This window comes from Lactuca serriola, chromosome 2, assembly GCF_051521515.1.
Source record: "Lactuca serriola cultivar US96UC23 chromosome 2, Lser_US96UC23_V15, whole genome shotgun sequence".
NCBI classification, from domain to species: domain Eukaryota; kingdom Viridiplantae; phylum Streptophyta; class Magnoliopsida; order Asterales; family Asteraceae; genus Lactuca; species Lactuca serriola.
The window spans coordinates 233,480,162-233,505,534 of record NC_136409.1 but is presented as its reverse complement, the minus strand read 5'-3'; the positions used below and the strand labels follow the sequence as shown (position 1 = coordinate 233,505,534).

Below are 25,373 nucleotides of genomic sequence, written 5' to 3'. Positions count from 1 at the left end.
ATGCTACAACCAATTTAGGATGACCTACCACATGAACAAAGAAGAGGTCACCTTAAGTAAACTCCATGGGCTCCTAAGGACTGCTGAGAGCAACCTCAAGGACAAGTGTATTGCATTAACTCCCACTCCACCAGCTGCCCCTATTTTGGCTATTGGGCAGGGGAAGGGCAAGAAGAGGAAGGCTCCTTCAAAGAACCGTCACAAGGAAAAGTCTCAAGATGGTTCCTCTTCTAGTGGGACCAAAGTTGGTCCTTCCAAGCCCAACTCAAACCCAAAAGAGGCAGAGTGTCACTATTGCCACAAAATAGGGCATTGGAAGAGAAGCTGCCCGGAATATCTGCAAGCCATCAAGGATGGGAAGATCAAGCCATGTTTCGCAGGTATTTACACAATTAAAACTAATAATTCATCGCATGCTATTTCTTGGGTTCTTGATACAGGATGTGGTTACCACATTTGTTCTGATTTGCAGGGACTAAGAAGAAATAAGGATGTGGAGCGTGGAAGAATAAATCTAATCATGGGGAACACAAGATCGTCGCCTGTCACCAAGATTGGAGTGTATTCTCTAGTGCTTAGTAATGGATTAAGTTTAGATTTAAATAATTGTTGCTACTCGCTAGATATGGCAAGAAACATCATTTCATTTCATGGTTTGTTTAGAAAAGGATTTAGATATTCGTTTAATAATGAGAATGGTTCGATTTATGCTTATCTAAATGGTGTTTTATATTTTGAAGCAATGCCTTGTAATGGAATTTATGAAACTGTTATGGTTGTAGATAACCTAGGAAATGATGTGTTGTGTATGGATTCTTCCAATAGTATGGATAAAACATGCTTGTGGCATTGTCGTCTTGGACATGTCAACAAGAAGCGCATAGCCCAAATCCAAAAGGATGGAGTGTTGGTGTCATTTGACCTTAGGGAAGATGACACGTGCGAATCTTGTTTACTTGGAAAGACGACCAAGTCACCCTTCACTAGCACTTGTGAGAGGGGTGAGGATTTATTGGATCTCATACACAACAACGTGTGTGGGCCCTTTAGATCCACCACAAAGGATGTGAATCGCTTCTACGTGACTTTCACCGATGATTATAGTAGATATGGGTATATTTACTCAATCAAACATAAGTCAGAAACGTTTGAAAAGTTCAAAGAGTTCAAACATGAAGTGGAGAATCAATTGGGTAGGAAAATCAAGATGCTTCGATCCGATTGAGGAGGAGAGTACCTAAGTCTTGAATTCCATGACTATCTCAAGGAATGTGGAATAGTTTCGCAATTGACGCCACCTAGGACACCGCAGTTGAATGGTGTGGCAGAGAGGCGTAATCGAACCTTGTTAGACATGGTTCGTTCCATGATGAGTCGTGCTTCATTACCTATCTCATTCTGGGGGTATGCCTTAGATACTGCCGCCCATATCCTTAACCAAGTCCCTACAAAGAAGGTTGCCAAAACACCTCACGAGATGTGGACAGGGAAATCTCCCTCGTTGGCACATATCAAGGTTTGGGGCTGTGAGGTTTTCGTAAGACGAGAAACTCACGACAAGCTCGAACCTCGTAGTGAGCGATGTATTTTCATCGGCTACCTGCAGAAATCCTTTGGATATCTCTTCTATAGACCGAGTGACAATGTTGTCTTTGTTGCGAGGAGAGGGGTTTTCCGAGAGCGAGAACTCATAAACCAAGGAGACAGTGGGAGGCAAATCGATCTTGAAGAGATTCAAGAGTCGAGTGATGAAGGAACCTCTATCGTTGGCGCTCAACCCGAGGAGGAAACTCCGGTTGAACCAATTGACGAGTCCTTACCTCTTAGACGTTCCGGAAGAGTTAGAGTTCAACCCCAGTTTTATGGTTTTCATATTACTACTGAAGGGGACACGTATAATAGTGATGGTACACTAATAAATCTAGATGAACCTAATAGCTATAAGGAACCCATGGCAGGCCCAGAGTCTGCAAAATGGAAAGAGGCGATGGACAGCGAGATTCAGTCCATGTATGACAACCAAATTTGTAATTTGGTTGACAATGTACCCGGACGTAAAACGGTTGGGTGCAAATGGATCTTCAAGAAGAATACCAACGTGTATGGGAATGTGCACACGTATAAGGCACGATTGGTGGCGAAGGGCTTTACTCAAACTCCCGGAGTTGACTATGATGAGACCTTCTCACCAGTTCCCAAAATAAAGTCTATTAGGGTGATGCTAGCCATTGCTGCATTTCATGATTATGAGATATGGCAGATGGGTGTCAAGACCGCCTTCCTTAATGGGAAGTTGGCTGAGGATGTTTACATGGCTCAGCCATAGGGTTTTGTCGATGCGAAGCATCCCAATAGAGTGTGCAAGCTTGAGACGTCCATTTATGGACTTAAGCAAGCATCTCGCAGATGGAATCTTTGCTTTGATGAGAAAGTCAAAGAGTTTGGATTTGTACGAAGTGAAGATGAATCATTTGTATATGTCAAATCCAGTGGGAGTATAGTTAGCTTCCTCGTTTTGTATGTCGATGACATACTACTCATAGGAAACGACATCCCGACTCTGCAGGAGATGAAGTCCTGGCTCGGGAAGTGCTTCGCTATGAAGGACCTCGGAGAGGCTTCCTATATTTTGGGAATAAGGATAGTGAGAGAGAGAGAGAGAGAGAAGTAAGAGACTAATAGGACCTAGTCAGAATACTTACTTGGATACGGTACTAAAACGTTTTAGTATGGAAAACTCGAAGAAGGGAGAACTACCGATACAAAGTAATGCCAAGTTGAGTAAGACTTAAAGTCCGAGTACCGAAACCGAGATTGCAGAGATGAGCCGAGTACCTAACGCTTCTGCAGTTGGCTCAATCATGTATGTTATGACTTGTACTCGCCCTGATGTGGCCTTTGCTTTGAGCATGGTCAGTAGATATCAAGGGAACCCTGGCAAAGCTCATTGGATCGCAGTCAAGAATATCCTTAAGTACCTTCGGAGGACTAAGGAATGGTTTTTGGTCCTCGGAGGGAGTGATGACTTAAAGGTACGAGGGTATAGTGACGCCAGCTTCCAAACCGACAGGGACAACTACCGTTCGCAGTCGGGCTGGGTCTTTACCCTTAATGGAGGAGCAGTGACTTGGAAAAGTTCCAAGCAGGAAACCGTAGCTGATTCAACGTGCGAATCAGAGTACATTGCAGCGAGCGAAGTGTCAAAGGAGGCAATATGGTTGAAGAACTTCGTTGGTGACCTTGGAGTTGTGCCTGCCATAAAGGAGCCCATGGAAATTTTCTGTGATAATGAAGGAGCGGTTGCCTTGACCAAGGAACCGAGGGATCATGGTAGATCTCGGAATATTGACAGAAAATATCACTTTATTAGACATCGAGTAGAAGAAGGACACCTCGTAGTTAAGAGGATATCGTCAGAGGATAACCTAGCAGATCCGCTTACGAAGGGACTGAGTAGGGTTAAGCACTTGCAGCACGCTAGGAGCATTGGGCTGAAGGATGATATTAGTTTGGATTAGATAGTTTGGAAACTTGTAGTAGATAAATGTAATTGACATTTGATGATTAAATAAATGAGTATTATTTAAAGATTTTGTCTTATGTTAATTTTTTAACTATTGTTTCACTTTGCATGTTTTGACTTCCAGAATAATTGAGTTTGTTAAGAATAATCGAATTATTCAAACGGTCCACAATCGTTCATATGTTGGAAGTAGGTATGAGTGAAGACTGTCATGAATTGGTGTGTAGATTGTCTGAAAAGTATTAGACATAACAAAATTTTGTTACAACATTCATGAGTGCTTATGAAAGAGTTTTGAGCATTGGAATAAACCCGCGCTTGCTGGAATCACTTTATGGAATGTACTGCAAGTGATCGCAAGACGATAATATCATATGGTCTTAAAATCCAAGATATATGGTTTATTGTTTACTAATTGGTTGTGCATTGATAATGCGAAACCGCATCAGTAAATTGATGTCATAAAACGCATTGTTGTGTGTAATTGATTAGTGAAAAGTAAATGCATATAAGTCGAAGTTTATCTGTTACATTTATCCTAAGAGAGTAAAAGCGATATCAGGGCCCCTCGATGATTTGATTTGACTTATGTGTCGGGCCCGGTCAGGACTGAATTGATGTGTTCAATTGAGTTCTATGTCAAATGAATCTGAGATCGAGAAATTAATTGCTAGACAATAAGTATGACAATGTTTCATGAGATTGTCTGCACGGTATCAAAACAGAGGACTGTACGATCACTTATCTAAAGGACAGGATACTGATAAGATCAGAGTTTGACAACGTATTTGAGAGCTACGATTGCTAATTGGATTGTGTTTGCATTTATATTTACTAGACTTATCCAAGTGGGAGACTGTTGGATTAGTGTCTAAGGCTGTAACTATAATTGGTAAATACTTGACCCATTTGTGCATGGTCCTTTTGGGTTGCCTTCACCATAGCAACTTGACAGGGTGATTTATAAAGAGAGAAGAGATATTATTATTAATATATTATAAGAGTAATATATTAAAGGAATAATAATATTATTTGATTGATATAAGTCATAAATTAATTAAGAATTAATTTGGTGACTAAAAGAGGTTAATTGAATAAAGGGGCATAAACTGTCAAATGTATGATAGTTGTATTTTTGGGCTATGAATCCTTATGGATATTAGGGTGGACGATTTTTAGGGATTGGATATCTTAAAATCGTCCAAGCCTCATATCTAGAAGGATCTTTGGATTGCTTAGGGCATAAGTTATTCAATTAGGGTTAAGGGTGTAACCCTAGTAGCTCATAGTATAAATAGACCCCATGGGTGAGGGAAATCGGCCACTCTTGAAAAGAAAGAAACCCTAGAGCCGATTTCCTCATCTCTCCTCTCTCTCAAATCATCCTCTTGCTAGTTGGCGTTTGTAAGCCATTAGAGGAGTGACAATTTTGACTCTAAGCTCCAAGAACGAGAAGTTTCAAGCAAGCAACTTAAGGTATTCTTCTAGATCTGATTTCATATGTTATGATTCAATTGTTTACAATAGATCTAGGATTGTAAGCCTTGGATACATTGCATGTTCAATTAGAGAAACCTAGATCCAAGCATTAGGGGTTGCATGTGCACATAGGAAAGTTCTTATGGCTCAAACCCATCAGAATTGACTGGTTGGGATAAACACATATTGTGATGCAATTTGAATACCATAAAGTATGACCATAAATATGAATTAGGTAGTGTTAGGCCAATTATTTGTGATTTTCTACTTTCAACTTGAACAGGAAGCGTTTGTCGAAAGTCAACTCTTAGGAGTATTGACATCCCACCAAAAAGATGGTTATCATTTTCAAGGACATCTCTTAGTGATTTATCAAGAAAATCAAAGCAACGATGATCACTCATTGGAGCTTCATCCCATATGATCATAGAAGTCCTCTTTAGGAGCTCCGCAAGTTGTGTTTTTTTTTAATATTACAAGAGGACTTGTCTATAAATTCAATTGGAATAACAAATCTGGAATGAGCAGTACGACCTGAACGCAACAAAAAGGATGCAATGTCTGAGGCTACAACAGCTAGTATAATTTTTCCCCTAGATCTAAAATATGAAAGTATAGTCGTCCATAAAAATGTTTTTCTTGTACCTCCAGAGCCGTATACAAATAATAGCAGTTGCTTTTTGTTTTGTTCTGCATCAACAACACTTTCATAAATTGTAAGTTGGTCTGGATTTAACTGTGATACCATGGTTGCATTTTGAGAAATCAAGAGTTGTGTATCGTAGTTAGTCTCTTCAAGAAGAAGACAATTTATGAGAATGGAAAGAAGAGATGGAGATGGCATATGCAATCCAGAATCAACAAGTGATTTGGAAGGCATTCAAGCTAGTAGTGTTTTTTGAATTTCGAGAAGTATTTGTTGTTCTAGTGTATCAACATGTAGAATAACATCGGGACCCGTACAACTGGAAGAGAATGTGTGGGTTATGTCATCACCCATTTTAGTTTTTGCGGCTTCCGATAACAAAAGAGGGTTCCCTACTTCACAAAACAAAAGTAGATGACAGAAGAGAGAACAAAGTTCGAATGAGGTTGCCCAAGACGATGCTTCTTCAAATGCTATTAGCCATTCCCTATCATCACCTGTAACGACCAAAATTTTCAAAACAATTTAAACTTTTCAAAAACATCCATTTTCATTAAAATATTACAAAAAGGTTTTCAATACATTAATTATCATAGTATTCCAGGATCTTTTTACAAAACATAAACATGAGGAGCGGTACGATCACACCTTCGCCTTGCCACGGTCTCCCGAAGAACCTGAAAAACATTAAACCCCAACTGTAAGCCTGAAAGCTTAGTGAGTTAACCCCAAAATACCAACCACATATACCATACACATCTCACATATCATAAACAGAACAGCCATGCACTTCGGGTCTACTGTGTGACTGGTCCGCCACATCGGGCCTTCAGTCCACCGTGTCCACCCTCTGAGTCCATCCATATCCATCGAGTCTACAGTGTGTTTGGTCTGCCCGTACCGAGCCTTCAACCCACCTGGTCCACTCTCTGAGTCTACATTATGACTGGTCCGCCCGCACCGGGCCTTCAGTCGGCCTGGTCCACTCTCTCTCCGAGCCTCGGTACATCTGGTCCGCCCTCTTGGGGCCTACAGCCTATCCGGATCGCTCGCTGGGCCTTCGGAAATTCCGGTCTGCCCTGGGTATGTTGGCCTACAGCACAAAGCAGGACCCGCCTCAACCCACCCTCAATTCCAAAATCCTTTCCGTGGCCTGAACCCAGGCCTCATATCAACCACTACCCTCTCTGAATGATGGTCTGCTCCCTGCCCCCACATGTCTGCCACTTACTCATACCAGCCCGCACTCATGGCTGCCTGAACACTACCAAATCGCAACAGCAACTCGATCCCTAAAGCTTGTCGATCTTCCTGAGAATTTCCCAATTCTCCCCCACTTAGAACACTGATCTTAAATTACCGGGGACTCGTCCGGTATGAAAATAACCACCCTTATTCCGCAAATCCCTCAAAACCTCGAACTGATCTTCTCTGCACGGACAACCACTATACAAAATCATCTCCCGGCATCGCACAACGCGAACTCTAAGGGAGTCCGACTCCCTGCTGACACTTTACAAATCTTCAAATATCATAACCGACAACAAGACCTTACAACCCAGATACGAATTCCAGAACCAACACCCAAAAACCCACCAAAAATTCCCATGAAAGATCACCAAAATATGCTCCCAAAAACCAAAACTCTTAATCATATAATAAACCCCGCAAAAGGACAAGGAATATAATACCAAAATCATGCGAACAAGGCTAACAGATAAACCATACTCCATCATAATCACAAGATATCAAAATAACAAGAAGAAAACATACCCGAAGCTGCATCCGGCTCTGCCCTGACCTCCTCTGCTATAAGCTGAAAAGCATGACCCTGAGCCCTCGGGGGCTCGACTCCACCCTGACCTCCACCCGTAATCCTCAAAGTAGTCGGTGCTGGAGCCTGCATCGGTCCTGCAACAAGCTGTGGACAACTGGCCCTCATGTGCCCAACCTGATGACAATTTTAACAGATCCTCCTATCTGGTACCGCGGCTGACTGCTGACAATCCCTCGCATAATGCCCCTCCCTTCCGCACTTGCGGCACGCACCCCCGGACCTACAAACTCCAGTATGACCCTTCCCACACTTCCCACAAGTGCGGCTGCTCTGATCTCCCAATCTATAATCAACGGTCTTAGACCGTTTCGGCGCCGGCTGCGACTGCACCGGGGCCTGCCTATGCTCCCTCAACTGTAACTCCATCTCCAACTCGCGCCGCCGAGCGGCCTCCGGCAACTCTAGCAAAGTCTCGCACCTCTGCGTAGACACAAATTTCCTGATATCCCTCTTAAGCATGCTCAGATATCGGGTCATCTAGGCCTGCTCGGAAGCAAACTCAGGGAAAAACATCGCCCGCTCAGTGAACATCCTGGTAATCTCCGTCACCGACTCTGAATCCTGCTTCAGCTCCAGGAACTCCTGAGCCAACCTCTCTCTCTCAACCCGCGGAACATAACGAGTGCTAAACATCTTCCGAAACTGATCCCAAGAAACCGCAACCCGCTGCGCATCAGAATAAGATCCCATAGTCAACCTCCACCAATCCTTCGCACCAAGCCTTAACAGGTTCAGCGCGCACCTCACCCTCTGATCCGCAGGACACGAACATGTGAAGAAACAACCCTGCACATCAGACAACCATCTCATAGCCACAATCGGATCCTGAACTCCATCAAACGTAGGGGGCTTCGTATTATCGAAGTCCCAATACTGAAAACCTCGACTGGCTCCTCCCCCTGCCGCTGCCACAGCCGCTGCAGCTGTCGCAGACGCTGTCTCTGCAAGAGCTGCATAACGCTCATCAAAATACTCAACCATGGTGGTCTTGATCGACCCAAACAGTTCCGGCAACTCAGCACGGAACATCGCAGCAACCTCATCATGCAGTATTTCCCGAATCCTGGCGTCCAACTCATCCGTACTCGCCTGACCAATGACCTCGGGCGGTACTGATCCCTCCTGACCACCCTCTCCTGATCCTGATCCTGAACCGGATCCTGCTCCGATGCGTCTCGTAATCGCCATACTGAAAAATACACCATAAACTCCTCAAAAACCTCGCATAATTACCGAGAACGATTCTCTACCCAACGACCCAGGGGTTGTGACTTCCTTGAAACGTGTATGGGTCATGTGCTTTCAGTAGTACGGGCCCATACTACCTTCCACACCTACCCATATTTGTCTCAAGTATCATCACAACACCCTAAGCACAAAACACAACAACCGCTCAATCCTCACTCCTAGAGGAACACTAAAAGCTCATAAGAAAGACCCTAGGCTAGCAGGCATCATAATCAGGCAACTCTATCATGCAATTCCTGAAGATCCCTAGCCTAACTCTAGCATGTTGTTCTAACATATCACATAAATATCAACTTGTATGGTAAATTTGGGGTAACTTACTGGCTCCGGCTGATCGTACCCTCTGCGTCCTCCTTTACTCATTTTTGAAAACCATTTTAATTTCTCTTTGAAAACTCTCCTTGATTTGAGACTGGATTCACTCGAAGGTTCCTCCAATTCGCTCAAACCAAAGCTCTGATACCAACTTGTAACGACCAAAATTTTCAAAACAATTTAAACTTTTCAAAAACATCCATTTTCATTAAAATATTACAAAAAGGTTTTCAATACATTAATTATCAAAGTATTCCAGGATCTCTTTACAAAACATAAACATGAGGAGCGGTACGATCACACCTTCGCCTTGCCATGGTCTCCCGAAGAACCTGAAAAACATTAAACCACAAATGTAAGCCCGAAAGCTTAGTGAGTTACCCCCAAAATACCAACCACATATACCATACACATCTCACATATCATAAACAGAACAGCCATGCACTTCGGGTCTACTGTGTGACTAGTCCGCCACATCGGGCCTTCAGTCCACCGTGTCCACCCTCTGAGTCCAGCCATATCCATCGAGTCTACAGTGTGGTTGGTCCGCCCGCACCGGGCCTTCAACCCACCTGGTCCACTCTCTGAGTCTACAGTATGACTGGTCCGCCCGCACCGGGCCTTCAATCAGCCTGGTCCACTCTCTCTCCAAGCCTCGGTACGTCTGGTCCGCCCTCTTGGGGCCTACAGCCTATCCGGACCGCTCGCTGGGCCTTCGAAAATTCCGGTCCGCCTTGGGTATGTTGGCCTACAGCACAAAGCAGGACCCGCCTCAACCCACCCTCAGTCAAACAACCATGCGCACATAACATATAACCACATAGCAATTCACAATCAACCATACCGATCTAACAGATCAACTAGCATAGCACATCCCTACCAGGATACCGACCTAACCGGTCACTAACATAGCATCATCCTATATACCAGGATTCTAGCCCTACTAGGCCTCTAACATATACCATCCTAACTACCAGGATGCAACATGTAGCAAAGCATAACATTACACAATACCCGGATTACCATCCGATAAAAGGGCCGGCCTTGGTGCCTTAGACCCTGTTGATATAGTGAGGATAACTCACCTCGCAACTGCCGACTGAATAGATGAGATCACGCTGACACGAACTCCTTCACTGAACAACACCAAAACACTGAACTCAATAAATACTCATAATTACCAAAATACCCCTGGGAGACAACTGGTCAACTCATGGCCAAGTCAAAGTCAACTCTTCTGAATGACTCTACTCGCCGAGTCACCCCGCTGACTCGCCGAGTTCCCTTACTCAGAAAACTCCCAAAATCACGACTCAACTCGCCGAGTCACCCCAAGACTCGCCGAGTTTCCCCAACTCAGAGTCCACTCGCACACAACTCACTGAGTCATCCCTTGACTCACTGATCCACGGCTCAACTAGAAAATATTGGGACTCCACGACCAGACTCGCCGAGTCCAAGGCTATCTTCATCCAACTCGCCGAGTTGTTCTTCCAACTCATCGAGTTCCTGCCTATCTTCAAGCAACTCGCCGAGTACACCCATGTGACTCGCCGAGTACTATCAGATCTGAATCCATGTAGAGGCTTTCCAAGCCATGCAGGTACTCCAAACCATAGATTTACTCTTCTTAAGGCCATCCATCACGTAAAGTGGCAAACTTTACGTGAATCCAAAGAGATCTAGGCATTATACACACTTGGGTTGGGTTTGGGACCAAATAGCTCCACCAATCACTCAAGAACAGGGACTTTCATGCACTCTAGACCTTCTCCATTCCAGATCTGAGGTAGCAACCTCAGATCTACTCTCCAAACTCGAAGTATCCCAAGAAATGGTTCCATAAAACCCCAAAATCATAGATCTAGATAATAACAGCTTAAATAACGAAATAATACCTCAAATGGAAGCTCCAACAACTGATTAAGACAGATCCTTGCAAAGCCCCTTACTCCAAGCCTCTTATCTTCAAGATTAAAGCACCAAAGATCATCCACCAAGCTCTATTTTACTCAACAATGGGGTCTCCTCACGAATTAGGGTTTCTGGAACTCAAAGGATGGTAAAGAGGCTGGGAAGAGGATATTATGTTCCTTAAATAGGGCTCAACTCCGGGAATTAGGGTTTTCTCCACCCAGCACCAACTCGCCAAGTCCAGCCGCCGACTCGCCGAGTTGGCAACTTAACACGCGACCAGAATCGCGACTCTACTCGCCGAGTCCACCCATGGACTCGCCGAGTTGCCCATAAAAATTACACTTTGAACCCTGAACTTACACTTTTGAACTTGGGATGTTACATCACCAGTTAACCCTAACGCTTCACATGCATCACGAAAGTTGAGTATGTTCTTTCATGAACAATCCTACTGTCACGGAATGATTTACATCCTTTTTCATGGCATAGTAAAATTCGTAGATATAATAACTCCCCGGCTACTGGATGTACATATGCAAGTCTGCCAATGGTAGTATTTGTTATGATAGTCCAATGAATCCATCTCTCGTCAGTGGTTTCACAACAATATTTAGCAGGGTAATCATTATACGTCAAGTCAATGCCTCGAACATCACGATGATTATTGTGCAACCATTCCGTTAAAGTCGTAACACCAAAACCCGGGGTATCAATTAAAGAACCTAATTAACTGTTTTCTTTGAAAATAGTTGCTTTCATCCCCTCCAAATGGACGGACAAGACTTGTACATCTGGATCTCGTTCGTGAATGGAAAAATTTAGGATTCGCCATGCTGCTTTGTGTGGACATATATACTGACCATCAAGAAATGACTTGATTTCATTCACAACGATAGGTATGGTAGATGAGAAAGCAGTGGTATTCGCCTCTGATGTTTGAAGAGTGAAATGAACACGATCAAACCCCTTTGAAATGTACTTAAATAAGTACTTAATCATCATATTCCAACCATAATTTTCTACGTTGATGTGAGAATCAAATCGACTATGCAAACGTTTGTTGTACGACACCACATACCCGTTACCAGTTCTAACACCACTTTGTAAGACATGATACGGTCCAACACGTCTTCTATAATGCACATACCTATTTTCATCGAAAGTTGTTAATGATTTGAATGGTTTTGGAAACCGTTTCACACATCTATCATCTACCATACATGGGGAACCTATATTCAATAAACCACAAGGACCATGTAGCATGCATGTAGTAACAGTCCTATATAGTGTTGGTTTGAGTACGGGGTAAGGAAGCTCAGCGGTTATGTATTTTTCAATATCTGCACCTTCTTGTATTTTAAAGGGAGATGCAACCCACAATAACGTATGACAATGTGGTAAACCCCATTTTTGGAATCAATGGTGTAAGATCTGTAAATAAAAATTTACCATATGTTACGTAAGGCATAAAAGGAACATAAGGCAAAAAAAAAAAAAAAGAAGAATGAAATAAGAGATTAGAAATGTACATGCACTAACATCTCCAAAATTTTTGTCTTCTTTAAGGAATTTAATAAAAGCATGAACTTTGATCTTAAAGATGTGTGCAATGATATCTGGTCTGTTTTGAATATCACGCTGACCAACAACATCCATGTATCTTCCATACTCAGACCATTTAACATTGCAAGTGAAAGTGATGAAATATTGTGGCTTACCATGAACCCTACACATGGCTAGAGCGTCCTTATAGTGTTTATACATATACCTAGGCCCCCCTACAAAAGTTGCGGGTAGAAAGACACGCTTACCAATGAAACGATTGCCCGTATCACCTTTGTACAAAGCGTCATATATATTGTTAATGTAATCTAAATGCAATTATTGTAGATGGTGTTCAATAAAGTCAAGCCTAGATTGTTCAATGCAAGTATAGGCATCCACCAAATACTGGTGGAAAAAGGCGGCATGCATGTAAAATAAGAGAGTGATTTTTTCGATCATGAATTTGATAATTGTTATACGTATTATTTGTTAAACTTCTATTAGAGTCAATACTTAAATGCAAGGTGGGATACCATCCTTCTTCACCATATGGGAATAGTAATGGATACTACAAAGGCATATAAGTCGGATGTAGCTTACTAACTCGCCTAGCTGACCTAGACTTTGAATGGACATCAATATCATAAACAGCCCCGGAAATATCATCACCACAAACAATACAACCCAAACTTCCAGGGGCCGGTGGCCCATATCTTCTGTCAGGCACATGAAAAAATAACTGTACACCATATGAATCTAAATTCATTGACTGAGTTGTTTCTCTCGCAGTCCTAAATGTACGGACATACTCATTATGTGTGTTTAACATGTGACTTAATGAATCTACAACATTTTTAGAAAAAAGTACTTCACCCTCTCCATGAAAAAGAATGAAGTCTATTGGCAACCTCATTTTCAGTATCACACATATACAACTATAGAAATCAGGGTTGATGAACGTCTTGAGGACAAAAGGATCCAATCCAATGGTAAATCTTACCACTGACCTTAAACACATATGGTGCACGACCTTTGTTGATTGAGTGATATTCGTTTGCACCAAAAGACATCATAGAGAACATGGAATTATATGCTCTTATGTTATGCATAAAGTGATCATCTTCATAAAATTGCATAAGCATTTCAGGCGGGCGAAGAGGGTAGGGAATAACAACATTTCCCGACTTACAACATTTCATATATCGTGGATTATTGCCTCGAGATAAATACAATACTCTCTCATGATACCAAAAAAACACCCCACAATACTCACACACACACAGGAACAATTCCAACAATCGTAATATATAGGAACAATTTCATCGACTTTTAACATACTTTATATGTAATCCATATGGAAAATTAGATTCTAAAAAGTAAATTTGAAACTAACTATTATGATTAGTAACTAACTTTTGGAGAATAATTTAAAAATATTTAGAAGAGATTAATAGCCTACTCTATGATTGTATTAATCTATGGATACATTGTTATATATTCAACTAAAACTCCATGTAAATAGGATAAAATTGAAATAAGGACACCATTCTATAAAAACTTATGCCTGAAGGACCATTATTGTAATAGAGTATTGATTAAGGACCAAAATCTGTAAAAATTATGTACACAAACCATATCCAGTGAAAGGGTTAAAGACAACTTACCCAATTTCGAAGATCCAAGGTAGAGTTGATATCAGATTCTTGTAACACAAAAACTATATAATTCTTATATTAACACAAATTCATGAGATACCAAGAAGGGTTTTAAAATGTCAAACCAACAGAGTAGAAAGGAAGAAATAGAGAAAAATCAAAATTAAAGTATAGAATAGAAAATCAATTTCAAATACAAAGGACAGACAACATACCCAAACTTCAAATTGCAACTGAGTGTAGACGGTTGGAGGCGGCAACAAAGCATAACTGTTGTTGGCGACGAAAATGTCAAACCTAGAATGTTGAACATAAAACATGGTTTACGGTTTACAAACATAACCTCCACTAAGAAAGATGGTAAACATTCATATCATAATTTTTTTTCATTTCACGTGTTTGATGCAGTTACCTGATTAGAATTGTTGTATGAGATTTTTTTCCAGATTTGTAGCATATTTTATCATTTCACATGTGTTACACTGGAGAATTTCAATGAACCATTTGTTTAATAAAATACAAAGGAATACTACTTGTAGCTTTAGTTCCTTATATGCATCTATAGTTGTATGCTTCTAATTCTCATTTTTATCATTTTTAATGATCCAATATGTTGTCCTCATTTGGAGAAGGCTTTTGAAATGTCAAACACACAGAGTTGGAAAGGAAAAAAGAGAGCAAAATCAAAATTGAAAATGGAATAGGGAATCAATAGTTATCACACATACCAAAACTTCTATTATCTGCGAAAAACTAATTATATGTTAAAAAAAACATAGAAAAAAGAGGGAAAATTAAGCAAATTATTGACCTGGGACGTTTTTGTACAGATTTTGGTACATGGACCTTTTTGTAGCAGATTCTTGCCAAAAGGACAGTTATTGTAACAGATTCTTGCCACAAGGACCATTACTGTAACAAACTATTGATATAAGGACCAGTTTTTTAAAAGTTTATGCCACAATGACCATCACTGTAATAGTAGTTTACCACTTTATACGTTATCAGTTTAGTTTTTAGGTTTATCCAACAATTATTATTCCTTATCAGTTATCAGACACTATTTTAACATCTCAGTCTTAGTAAAAAATGATAAGTACTTTGAACTTCCTTTGAGGGCAAAATGGTCAAAAAAATATCAATGACTTGATGCCTAAAGTATTTGTTTCAGAGTAGCTAACAAATTTATATTTTTGTTGTTTAATGCTATCTTAGGTCATTTCTGTATTAAAAATGATGATATTCAGATCTTTTTTAGTTAAACAGATAAACTTTTTTGTGGTTCTTATTATCTCGGTGGAATGAGATGTTTCTTTTCATATGTTAAAAACGATTTCAATTTTTTTATAAAACTTATGCTTTGAATATCATTATCTCATCTTGGAATATGTAGTCATGCCTAACGAACGATTTTTTTTAAATATTTGGAGTATATGTAATGCAATAGCAACAAATCACTATTAGCAGTAAACATTTTGAACCACTATATATATATTCCAAGATGAGATCATGATATTCATGACCTCGAAACAAACTTAAAAAAGATGGAAACTTAACCCATGTTTTGTTTCAAATGTTTTGCCTGGTTCTTAATGTATACTTTTAGGAATATCAAGAACCAATTGTCAAAATATAATCACTTAATACTTTTAGGAATATCAAGAACCAATTGTCAAAATATAATCACTTAGTTTATCTATTTAACTAAAAAAACATCTGAATGTCATCATTTTTACCACACAAACGACCTAAGATAGCATTAAACAACTTTAGGCTTCAAATCATTAATATTTTTTGACCATTTTGCCCTCAAACGAAGCCTAAAGTTCTTATCAGTTTTTACTAAGACTGAAATGTTAATAATAATGTACACTTGAAGAGAAGCTAAAGAAAATCCCTTATTGAAGAAAATTAAAAACGTGTGACTCATTGCTATTGATTACTTGCTATCAGAAGCATAAACAATTATAGATAAACAAGTTTTTATGTATATGGGAGCCAATGACAAAGCATCAGATACTACCATGGTATCCACTGAATGGACAATGTATTAGCTTGTCAAAAACTAAAGATGCAGGTTTGATTTTTTTTTTCTTTTAAATGACTTGAATTATACACGACTAAAATGAAATTAAGTTCCAATTTTTTTTTCCTAAAAATTAAAATGGGAGGCAGCGCACTAAAAAAACAGAACCAAGAGTAATCAAGCAGAAAATCAAAATCAATTAGAAACAATATATGACGTACCGAAATTTCATACAACACCAGAGCATTGGTGTCGGCAATTGAGAGCAGACGTGGTCGGCGACAAAATTTTGAAATCCTTGATTTCTTGGACGGGAAATCGTCAGAAACCTCAAACCCACAAAGTCGGAGACATCGCTCAAAAAACAAAAAAATTATCATAAAGAAGAGGAATTGAAGCCTAAAACCATTATAAAATTGAAAGAAGATACAACATACCAAAATTCTTCACTGCTACACAGCACAACCGGTTTTTGACGGACGTTTGGTGGTGGCAATACAACGTAGGTAGTTTTTGTTGAGAGAAATCGAATTCCTAAATTATTGGATGAGAAGTTGTTGGGAGGATCAGAAATAACAGAAATTGAACAGATATTAAACAAAAATTGAACAAAAAAATCATAATAAAACATACCAAATTTCTCACAGCAACACAGTACACGCGTTTGTTGGTGGGTATTTGGTGGCGGCAATACTGCGTTGGCGGTTCTTGGTGAGAGAAATTGAATTCCTAAATTCTTGGATGAAAAGTCATCGGGGGACTCAAACCAAGACTGTCGGAAACGAAGAAAGAAAGTCGTCGAAATGAAGAAGAAAGGGGTTGAAGAATTATCAAAGTGATGGCAGTGGGTTTGTGGATTACAAAATAATATGGTCAAAACATCGCATGACGAAATAGTCATTATGTATAAACTGACGTGGTGAAAGTCTGAAATTGTAAAAGTACATTGTTCACAGACGTGTTGATTTTTAATATATGTATATAATATTTTTAATATATTAGATTTATATATTAATAAATATTACTTTAATTGATTATTAAATTTTTAACTTTTTTATTGGATTTATTCTTTTTTATTGGATTATTATAGTATATTAATACCAAGTTCCAATTCAACAGTAAATTAATCTTATTAGACCACCATCAATTTTTTTTCCCGTTTTCTATTTTTTCCCCTTTTCTATGTGATTTGTTCCATCAACGCACAACCACCTGCATAGGCCGATAAAAATGGACTTGTTGTCCACCCACATGCTTCTTTATGCTGTTGTACCTATCTTTTGTCGAATAAACTTCTTCCACGAACCACTTCCCACCGCTTCTTCGCCTCATCAGTTTTACTCCCTATTTCCATCGTCTCTTCCATTGTTTATCACATCTTCAGCTTCACTCCCGCTCCACCATCTTCGTTATCTATGCTTCTCCATGTTCTCAAGGCGTGCTGCTGCTGCTCACTTCGGTTATTCTGTCGTCAACGATTTCGTCCTTCAAACTAACCAAAACCCTATCCCAAACATCAATGGCGTTTCCACCAGAAAGGTATGTCTTTGGTCTTCTCTTCTCTTCTCTTTTCATTTACTTTCTTTGATTATCATTTCCAAAACGAACACCTCTTCTGAGTTTCTTATGTTAATGGTTAGAAGAAGGGTAACTTTACTCATGGTAAACGAAGGATGAATAACAGAACCACCATGGCACAACGAGAAGATGTGATTAGTGTTGTAAATCAAACTAAAAGACGCGCAAGGAAATCGACAAATGATATTGTGAATTATATGTCGATTAGTTGCGAATAATAAATTCAATTATTATTAATAAATTTACCAAGTTTCGTCCGAAACCAGATCTATCCTTATCGATTAGATCTGATTATAAGAAAGGTAGAAGAAGACTGTCCTGTTATTGGACGAATTAAACACAAGACAAAAAAATAAAACCGACCTGTTGATTGCTGACTTGATCTTGAAGCAACTGCACGGATCAGATTCCTGTCCTTAAAGGTTTTTACTTCGCTTCTACTGGCTGTAAGCAACAGAGTAAAACCCCAGGATTTAATGCAGCTTGATCGATATTCCAACAGCACTGGAAATCGACAAACACAAAGCGACTACTCGGAAACTAGAAGAAAAAACGCAGAGAGAGAGAGTGAGAGCTTTTCAGATTTTCGTGAGTATTTATGTGGCTCCAAGGGAGCTGTATTTATAGGTATTGTAACCCTAGAAGGCATCAAACGGGCCCCCATAGGCCGGCCCCAGAAACCCTAGGGCGACAGCTTGCTCTCCAAGCAAGTCGTTTCCTGATCCTTCTAGAATACCCTGACTTGGCCTCCACGAAGTCAACGACAATCAACCATTTGACCAGGATCGGTCAAACCGACTTGACCCGAACTCGTCAAAAATAAAAGCATTTGACCAGGATCGGTCAAACCGACTTGACCCGAACTCGTCAAAAATAAAAGCTCCTCAGCTCCCGATGCGTCATGCGAAGTGCAAAGTGCGCCTAAATCGCGCCATTTCGCGCACTCGCGGCGTCGGCTAGTGCTAGGCTAGGCTAGGCGCGCGCGTGGGCTTGGCCCAATCCTTTGATCCACTAAATCCTTTGAAGGCTTACCAAGGGAATAGGCTTATAAACCCTCAAAAGTTTCTTCTCTCCACCAATGTGGGATACAAAGGAAATTGCCAACTTGCAATTCCTTTATATATAAAATTCCAACAATCCCCCACCAAGTTGGTAAGTTTCCTTTCACTCAGACAGATGATGTCACTCGGATGTCACGAAGATTAAACCCTAGTTTAATGAGAACAAACAAGAAGAGAGCGATTCAATGGTATCCTTATAGGTTTAAACCATGAACCTCAATGACCTCTCCGGTTTACCCCCCCACACCACAAGTCATATTTGTGTTCTCCCTGAGCGTTATTATGGCTATGCGCTATAAATCCTTTTCATGACCCTTTAGAAGATAAACCACTAATCTTCACTTGAGGCGGCACCACCTCTAGATCATATAGGCATAGTTTTACAACATCTTCGTTGCTTAGATGTCTCCAAAACTACGTTAAGAGTCGTAACTCAAACTCATTCTTGGCAACGACGCACTATCCTACCTCACATGGATCTATCATGAATGATAGTACCTTCTATCATTAGTGATTTCGTTGTTACCCTTTAAACTTGAAAATTAGGAGCACTAATGTCAAGTTGGGTTTCCATCACTAAACGATTCTATTGTGGTTTTAGACCCATGACTCTCGTGGTAGATGTAACCAAATTTCTCGTCAGAGGTTTGGTAAACGGATCTGCCAAGTTCCTACTTGTCTTGACATAGACAACCTTGATGGTACCACTTCCAATTAGTTGTCTCACAAAATTGTGACGCAGACCTACATGTCTTGACTTCCCATTATATACCGCATTATATACTTTAGACAGTGTGCTCACTGTCACAGTACATGGGTATTGAAGGCATCGGAATATCCCACAAACGTATATCCATAAGTAGATCTCGAATCCACTCTGCCTCTTTGCCTGCTGCTGCTAAGGCAATTAGCTCGGCTTCCATCGTTGAATGAGCTATGCATGTTTGTTTCTTGCTCGCCCAAGAAATAGCACCACCAGCTAGAGTATAAATCCAACCACTTGTGGATTTTGAATCACTGGTGTGATCAATCCAACTGGCATCAGAATAACCTTCAAGTATTCCATTAGATGACGAATATGTCAATTCAAAAGTACTTGTCCTTTTCAGGTATCCTAGTACTCTACCCACTGCTTTCCAGTGCTCCGTCCCTGGATTAATTGTATACTGACTCAACTTGCTTATAGCGAATGCGATGTCAGGTCGCGTGTAGTGAGTAGCATACATCATGCTCCCAACTGCACTAGCATATTCTAGTTGGGCCACAGCTCGACCAGAATTCACCTTAAGTTTCACACTTGAATCAAAAGGAGTGTTAAATTCCTTAATGTTCAAATGTTGAAACTTTGTCAGAATTTTCTCTATGTAATGAGATTGACTCAGAGAAATCTGACCACCTGTCCTCTTCACCTTGATACCAAGAATAGTATCTACTTCTCCAAGATCTTTCATCTTAAAGTTCGAGGATAGGTATTTCTTCATCTCAAGAATACCTTCTAGGTGAGTGCCAATGATCAACATATCATCAACATAAAGACATATAACTACTATGTAATCAGATGTATGTTTAGAGTAAATACATCTGTCAACACTATTGTGCTGAAAACCAAAAGCAGTCACAGTGGTGTCAAATCTCTCATGCCACTGTTTAGGAGCTTGTTTCAACCCGTACAAAGACTTAACAAGTCTACATACTTTGTTTTCTTGTCCAGGTATTACGAAACCTTCAGGTTGCTCCAGGTAAATCTCCTCTTTGAGATAACCATTCAGAAAGGCTGTCTTCACATCCATTTGATGAATGTACAATCCCTTCAAAGCTGATATTGCTATGAGAGTTCTAATTGAACTAATTCTAGCAACTGGGGCATAGGTATCAAAATAATCGATCCTTTCTCGTTGCTTATAGCCCTTTGCAACCAACCTTGCTTTATAGGCAGATATGGATCCGTCAAGATGATATTTCTTCTTGAATATCCATTTGGATCCTATGGGTCTTCTCCCCTTGGGTAGATCAGCTAACTCCCAAGTTCCATTACCCATAATTGAATCCATTTCGTCATTGATTGCTTCCTTCCGCAGAGGAGCATCCCAAGACGTCATGGCTTCATTAAAAGTCTTAGGATCATCATCCAAATTAATTGAAAAGATGACCTCTCTCGTCACTTTATTTTGTGTTCCTTCGACCAAATAAGAATAGAAATCTTCTCCAAAGGTTTTCTCAGTTCTAGCCCTAGTACTTCTCCTTGGTTCCTCCACAATGGAAGGAGGTGGAAGTATTTCTCGAGAGGTACGTGTAGGTGTTGTATGACTAGAGTTTCCTTCATCCTTAGAAAACTTGTCCTCAAAGAATTCCACATCTCTGGATTCCACAACAACACCTGAATCAATATCTAGTAACCGGTAAGCTTTGCTATTTTGAGCATATCCAATAAATATACTCTTATTAGCTCGTGCTCCCAATTTTGTTCGCTTAGGATCAGGAGTCCGATAATAAGCAACACACCCCCACACTTTCAAATAGTCTAGGTTAGGCTTTCTACCTTTCCACAACTCATAAGGGCTTGTAGGGATCACACGACTAGTGATCCTATTATGAACATAACAAGCAGTCAATAGTGCTTCCCCCCACAGATTGTTTGGTTGACCCGATTGGTTCAACATACAGTTGACCATCTCACAAAGAGTTCGGTTCTTCCTTTCAGCCAAACCATTCTGTTGAGGGGTGTATGGTGATGTTCTCTCATGTTTGATTCCATTCTCTTCGCAGAATGTGTCAAACTCTTGGTTGAAATATTCTCCGCCTCTGTCCGAGCGAAGAATTTTGATGTGTCTTTCAAGTTGATTTTCGACCTCAGCCTTATATCGTTTAAATGCATCAAAAGCTTCATCTTTTGATCTCAGCAAATAAACATGTAGATATCTACTGAAGTCGTCACAAAATGTGATGAAATACCTTTTTCCTCCTCGAGTAAGGATTCCATTTAACTCGCATATATCAGAATGAATCAACTCAAGTAAAGATGTGTTTCTCTTAACTGATGGAAATGGTTTCTTAGTGAACTTTGATTTTACACATGTTTCACATTTTTCAAAATCTTTTGAGTCATATTTTAACATACATTTAGTTTGCATTTTTTCAATGTTTTTAACATTAGTGTGAGCTAAACGTTTATGCCATAAAGAAATTGAACAAACAATATAACCAGAAAAGTTCACTTCATTCACATTAGCAACCAATCCATCAATTACATCATTACCAACACTCGACACACTAGCAACACTAGAAACACCACACTCAACACTAGGACCACTCACATTACCCTCATCACTAAGACACAAGCGATACATTCCCGAAGTATTGTTCGTCCTCCCAACATGTCTTCTGCCTTTAGTGATCACAATTTTGCCTCTCTCAAGCACCATCTTGAACCCAACCTTGTCAAACTTATCCACAGAAACCAAACCCTTCGAGATGGTAGGAACATGAAGAACATCTCGAAGAGTCACCCATTCACCACGTGTGAACTTCAACCGAACATCACCCTTTCCTAGAACTTCAGCTATGTGGCCATCAGCACAGACGACAACCGTCCCTTGTGGCATGGGGTGGTAGATGCTAAAGCTCTCTCGATGCCCACAAACATGCACAGTGGCTCCTGTGTCCACGAACCAACCTCGAGCACAGATTGCTCGAGTAAGAGAGGAGATCATGAAAATCTCTCCAAGGTTCACACTGGCCACCATGTCAGTCACCTTCTCGACTGCGTGTGCAACCGGTACTGATTTGCGATCTTTGCATTCTCTTGCATAGTGCCTAATCTCTCCGCAGACGTGGCAAGGACCAGCCCTTTTTGGCTTTGAGTTAGGATTCTGATGACCCGGTTTCTTGAAGCTTTGTTTCTTGGGTCCAAAGTTCTTCTTGTTCTGTCCCCCCAGATTTGCCTTTGTGGCTAGAACTCCCAGCTGACACTTGATGCACACTTTGTCCAACTTTACCTCTCTTGTCCCTGATGCGAGTTTCCTCCTCAATGCGGAGGTGTTTCATCAGATCATCCAAGGAGTAGTCCTCAGACTTGTGCATCATTCTCTTAGAGAAATCTTTCCATGAGGGTGGCAGTTTTGCGATGATCGCACCAACCTGAAAGAGTTCTAGAAGAGAGATGGTGAGTGCGTTCAACTTGTTGACCATGACTTGGAGTTCATGCACTTGCTCCATAATCGATTTGTCATAAACCATTTGAAACTCAAGGTACTTGGACACAAGGTACTTGTTAGTACCTTCCTCATGTGCCTTGTACTTAAGTTCCAACACATTCCATAGCTCTTTTGGATCTTTGACCGGTGAGTAAAGATCATAGAGCCGATCAGATAGGGAATTCTTGATGTGACCCACACACAATTCCTCGGATTCTCTACGCAGAATCCTTTGCTTTTCCAATTCTGTAATGACCGTTGGGTCCACAGATTCCCCCTCCTTGGGAATTAGATTATCTGGAATTGGTGGCAGTTTTGGGTCCAACACAAAGGAGAGCTTCAAGACATGAAGCATGAACTTGACCTTTTCGGCCCAACGAGTGTAGTTTTGACCATCGAATTGGTCAAGTTTAGCAAACTCTTGGTTCATGAAGTGGAGGCTAGCAGTAGTGTCCATTAGTCTCTTGATTGATCACAAAGTATAAAAACCTTTAAGATTGTTGTAAATCAAACTAAAAGACACGCAAGGAAATCGACAAATAATATTGTGAATTATATGTCGATTAGTTGCGAATAATAAATTCAATTATTATTATTAAATTTACCAAGTTTCATCCGAAACCAGATCTATCCTTATCGATTAGATCTGATTATAAGAAAGGTAGAAGAAGACTGTCCTGTTATTGGACGAATTAAACACAAGACAAAAAAATAAAACCGACCTGTTGATTGCTGACTTGATCTTGAAGCAACTGCACGGATCAGATTCCTGTCCTTAAAGGTTTTTACTTCGCTTCTACTGGCTGTAAGCAACAGAGTAAAACCCCAGGATTTAATGCAGCTTGATCGATATTCCAACAGCACTAGAAATCGACAAACACAAAGCGACTACTCGGAAACTAGAAGAAAAAACGTAGAGAGAGAGTGAGAGTTTTTCAGATTTTCGTGAGTATTTATGTGGCTCCAAGGGAGCTGTATTTATAGGTATTGTAACCCTAGAAGGCATCAAACGGGCCCCCATAGGTCGGCCCCAGAAACCCTAGGGCGACAGCTTGCTCTCCAAGCAAGCCGTTTCCTGATCCTTCTAGAAAACCCTGGCTTGGCCTCCACGAAGTCAACGGCAGTCAACCATTTGACCAGGATCGGTCAAACCGACTTGACCCGAACTCGTCAAAAATAAAAGCTCCTCAGCTCCTGATGCATTGTGCTAAGTGCAAAGTGCGCCTAAATCGCGCCATTTCGTGCACTCACGGTGTCGGCTAGTGCTAGGCTAGACTAGGCGCGCGCGTGGGCTTGGCCCAATCCTTTGATCCACTAAAGCCTTTGAAGGCTTACCAAGGGAATAGGCTTATAAACCCTCAAAAGTTTCTTCTCTCCACCAATGTGGGATACAAAGGAAATTGCCAACTTGCAATTCCTTTATATATAAAATTCCAACAATTAGGAGAACTGTTCATGTCTATGACATCGATCAACAGGTTAACATCCTTATCTTCTTTGAGCTTTTTCACAAATCTATCCAATCTTTCAGACCTCATTATGTGGAGATACTTTGAATTGATGAGGTGGTGGAAGAGAAAGGGAATCCGAAGCAGGGAATCCAGGGTAATTCCGGTGAGTTTGAGATGTTGAAGGGGTGTATTCTTGGATGAGCATAGAATTGAGAGACTTACAGAAGGAAAACAGAGATATAAGACACACATTAGAGGACATGAAATCACTGAATTCAATGAGGAATTACAATGGATACGCTGCTGCTACTGGTGGAGGTGGTGTGGAGGAAAGAGGCCAGCGCCGGTGGTTGAAAATTCTGATGGATCTGCACAGTGGAGGATGAAGAAGAGTAGTGGCAGTGGTGAGGCTAATGGGCAGAGAGAAACTAAGAAGAATTTGACTTCGGTAGATGTGGAGAGTGAATTGTAGAGAGCAATTAAGGCTGCATCATCTTCATGAGGTTTGAAAAATATGTCTTTGATTGTATATAACTATATATTATGATTTATGAGAGTTGAGCATTGCTATTCGGTTCTTTTTATGTTTATAGGAGTTCTATATCTCTCTTGGCTACTATTTCATACGATATGTGAATGAATAATGATTGAATCTTTATAGTTTTTTCATTCTTATTGATGGCATATTGATTTCGATTTATGAGTTCAGTTGTATGGGTTGAATATAATCTTCGGAAGACCTTATAGCTTAAAATGACAATTGTACCCTTATAAAAATACTCCCAAAGAAATTTTCTAATTTCTTCATACCCCCCCCCCTCCCCCCACTGTAGGATCTTAACGTCTCCCTAAAAATAGGAAAAAAACATAGATCCATACTTCCCAAGCTTAATCCCCAC

The 25,373-nt window shown here is 40.5% G+C and overlaps 2 protein-coding genes across 2 annotated transcripts; both read right to left on the bottom strand.

Annotated features, from left to right (window-relative positions):
• Positions 1-11,691: 11,691 nt before the first annotated feature.
• LOC145090186 (uncharacterized) lies at positions 11,692-12,183 on the bottom strand. Its single transcript, XM_079028515.1, has one exon. The coding sequence runs from the start codon at positions 12,181-12,183 to the stop codon at positions 11,692-11,694; it is 492 nt and encodes a 163-aa protein (XP_078884641.1).
• Positions 12,184-22,691: 10,508 nt separating this feature from the next.
• LOC145090185 (uncharacterized) lies at positions 22,692-23,480 on the bottom strand. The gene has a single exon (XM_079028513.1). It carries the CDS (start codon positions 23,478-23,480, stop codon positions 22,692-22,694), a length of 789 nt encoding a protein of 262 aa, XP_078884639.1.
• Between the last annotated feature and the right edge of the window lie 1,893 nt (positions 23,481-25,373).